This window comes from Pollicipes pollicipes, unplaced genomic scaffold, assembly GCF_011947565.3.
Source record: "Pollicipes pollicipes isolate AB1234 unplaced genomic scaffold, Ppol_2.1 Scaffold_4002;HRSCAF=4701_pilon_pilon_pilon, whole genome shotgun sequence".
In the NCBI taxonomy this organism is placed as follows: Eukaryota; Metazoa; Arthropoda; class Thecostraca; order Pollicipedomorpha; family Pollicipedidae; genus Pollicipes; species Pollicipes pollicipes.
In genome coordinates, this window is record NW_023596420.1 from 18529598 (window position 1) to 18532740 (window position 3143).

General features: G+C 53.9%; 1 protein-coding gene across 1 annotated transcript; it reads right to left on the reverse strand.

The window, feature by feature from the left end:
• Window positions 1-607: 607 nt before the first annotated feature.
• Window positions 608-2343, reverse strand: LOC119093827 (putative cytochrome P450 6a13). The gene has a single exon (XM_037216835.1). The coding sequence runs from the start codon at window positions 2181-2183 to the stop codon at window positions 645-647; it is 1539 nt and encodes a 512-aa protein (XP_037072730.1). The 5' UTR covers window positions 2184-2343; the 3' UTR covers window positions 608-644.
• Window positions 2344-3143: the final 800 nt, after the last annotated feature.

Here is a 3143-nt window from a genome sequence, read left to right on the forward strand (position 1 = left end):
CTGGGGCTCGTAAGCACGATTTTCAGCTATAACGGTCGTCAATTGGCTCCCAATCAGTGTTAAGCAAGATGTACATGTTTCTAACACGAATTATATTTTATGCTACACCATACAAGACGTTCTAGCTTCGTCCCGGTTACTGAGGAAATAATAACATAATGGGACAACTTAGGAATAGCGTTAAAACCGAACATGTGGGCGCAAATAAATGTCTTAAACTCAAGGAAAAATGTCAGAACCCCGACGGGGAGGGGCCGAAACACGCGCACATCACGATAGTTGGCTCACAGAACACTTTCAGCCCATATTGCGATCTCTCAGGAGATTGAAAAACCACAAGGGAACGCTGTCATACAAACTTTCCATGACGCAATAAAACAATCACATATTGAGCAGAATTACAAAATATAGAAATTTTGCTTGTCTAAGCGGCATTTTCCACTTCAAAGTGTACCAATACTTGTAAGTGAAATGATTTCGTGTCATCTAATGCTAATGCTCACATCTAATGCTACATTCAATATCTTAAAATGGCGAGCATTCCATGTAAGGCTCGGGGCAACTAGGTCCAGCTAATTTGATCAGCGTCCCTCTGGGCGTGGACCCGTCGTTGGACTGACACTGCTGCGAGGTCATTACTGACCCTAGTCGTCACTGGCTCTCAGTTCCACCTTCAAATGCAGTTTCTTGCCCTCAGGCGCGGTGATAAACGTCTTCTTGTCAAGCGGAAGGGGAGGTGGAGGCGTCTTCTCCGTCGGCAGCAGCGTGCCCTTTCGGAGCAGTGTCGCCAGCGCCACCTTCGCCTCGAACAGTGCAAACCGCATGGCGATACAGTTACGCGGTCCGACACCGAACGGTATGTAGGCGCACGGGTGACGCTTCTCCTTCTCCTCGGGCAGGAAGCGGTCCGGGTCGAAGCGCAGCGGATCCGGGTAGTGGTCCGGGTCACGGTGGAGCACGAATACCGGTATCTGCACCAGCGTGCCCTTGGGCAGGTGGACGTTCGTACCGGGCAGAGTGTAGTCCTTGGTCGATAAGCGCTCGATCCGCGTGGCTGGTGGGTACATGCGCAGCGTCTCGGACAGCACCCGGTCCATGTAGGACATCTCCATCACGGCGTCGTACGTCAGCTGACCGCCGTGGTTGGTTACAACATCGTCCACCTCCTGCTGCGCCTGACGCTGCACCTCGGGACTGGTGGCCAGGCAGTAAGCAGCGAACGTCAATAGCGTGGCCGTCGTGTCGTACCCGGCGAAGAAGAAGAGCACCGACTGACTGACAATGCTGGTGGTGCTGAGCACGCGATTGCCGTCCTTGTCCTTGGTGTCCAGTAGCAGCTGCAGGAAGTCTCGCAGGGACGTTGGGTGCTTCTCCCGATGAGCGATGGTTGTGTTGATGACGTCTCCGAAAAACTGATACACTTCCTTGTCCGGGTTAGGGATTTTTGAAGCAATTGAGCGCGGGATGGTTAACATTGCAATGCTACGGAGCATTCCAAGCATCCCAGGACTGAACAACTTTGCGGCGTTCGTTGCAAATTTAGTGTTCGGGTCAACGAAAGAGTTGCAGTTAACGCCGAAGGCGCAGGAGGCGATGTTGTCCATAGTATATCGCCCGAATGCGTCCTTCATCTCCACCTCCCCCTTCTCCTGCATGTCTTCCAGCACATACTTGTTCAGGTTGGTAGCGTTGTCTAGCGTCAGCTGGTGCATGGCCTTCATCTTGCTGGCGGAGAACGTGGGCGACATGACGGCTCGTGTGCTCTTCCACAGTTCCCCGTTGACGGCGCTCAGAGCTCCCTTCATATCTTCTAATTCGCCAAAGTCTCGTCGGTCGGAGAAGTACTCGAAGTCCTTGATACTGATGGCCCGGATCAGGTCAGGGTCGCCGACGAAGAGCACCGGCCGGTTCATCTCCATGTAGCCGCAGTACTTCTTGCCGCCGTGCTCGCTGTAGAGCCACTGCTCGAACTCGACCATCGGCGCCATGAACGGCATCCCATACTCGTTTCCCCAGGGCAGTGTAGCCTTCGGCCCAGGCACGCCGCGTGAGGGCCAGAAGTCGAAGTCTTTGGTGTACCTAAAGTAGGCGTACACGAGGGTGACCACCAGAACCGCAAGCGGAATCGGTGACAGCAGCCAGCGGGCCACCGCCAGCGGCACCGACAGCAGCCAGCCCAACATGGCGCTGCCTCACTGACGCACTCTCACTCACAGGTCTGCCAGCCGGCCGCACACCTGCAGCCGGGTCAGCTGCTTCCGGCGGTTGTCAAGGGTAGCGCGCTATCCCCGCTTCCTCGCACTTCGTGCTATAGCAGCAGCAACCACACCCGCCCGCCGCGCATCCCGCGCTGGACAGCTGACGACGCGCGCAGATATTGCGAGAGGTGCAGCGACCTTGGACCAGGCGCGGATCCAGAATCTCCGCGGGGGGGGGGGAGATTTCTTTAGCAACGTCTCTGTACAGTGAAGCTCCTTACCAGCGAACATAGCCCCCACATCAGCAGCGTAGCTCTGCAAGTTGCCGGTGTGGAGCTGAGCACTGTAAAATGTCGCAGCCTTCCCCAGAATAGCCAAAACATGACTTCATCCCGTTTATTTATTCCGGTACCTATAAAACGCCACTGTTGGAGAAAATCTACTGCCAGGTAGCCAAATCAGAGGAATTTTCTTACTGAACCGCCACGTCCGCGAAATACCAGGCGTTAAAAAACATTCGCTGATACGGGTGCGCGATGGGGTGGCAGCCAAGGCCACCAAGGCCTATAATGAAAGCGTAATAGCGCAGTGGCATCGTAGTAATGTGACTTCAAAGGCTTTCTCGCCTATCACGTTCAATAATGGTGAGGAACACCGAAGAGAGCACAGACAAAATAGCAGTGAGCCATTTGCGTTACTGTTCGAGTGTATCTGTAGGGAGGCTGATCAGAATGAATGTACGACTCCCACCTCAAAAGCACACCTCCAAACGGACGCGTTTTTCTGGTGATTTGCCTTCTTTCTCAGCAAATTTCGGAAGGCTTGAGCCTAAGTATAGGAGCCCTCTAGTGAATAGGGAACTACGCGAATGCAACATCAGGTCGTTAGCTTATTGCGTGCATACTCAGTGCACATGGACATGGCGGGTACATCGAAAGAGAGAAC

Excerpts from the sequence above, each read along its gene's own strand:
- LOC119093827 (XM_037216835.1), bottom strand. The coding sequence starts at position 2,183 with ATGTTGGGCTGGCTGCTGTCGGTGCCGCTGGCGGTGGCCCGCTGGCTG.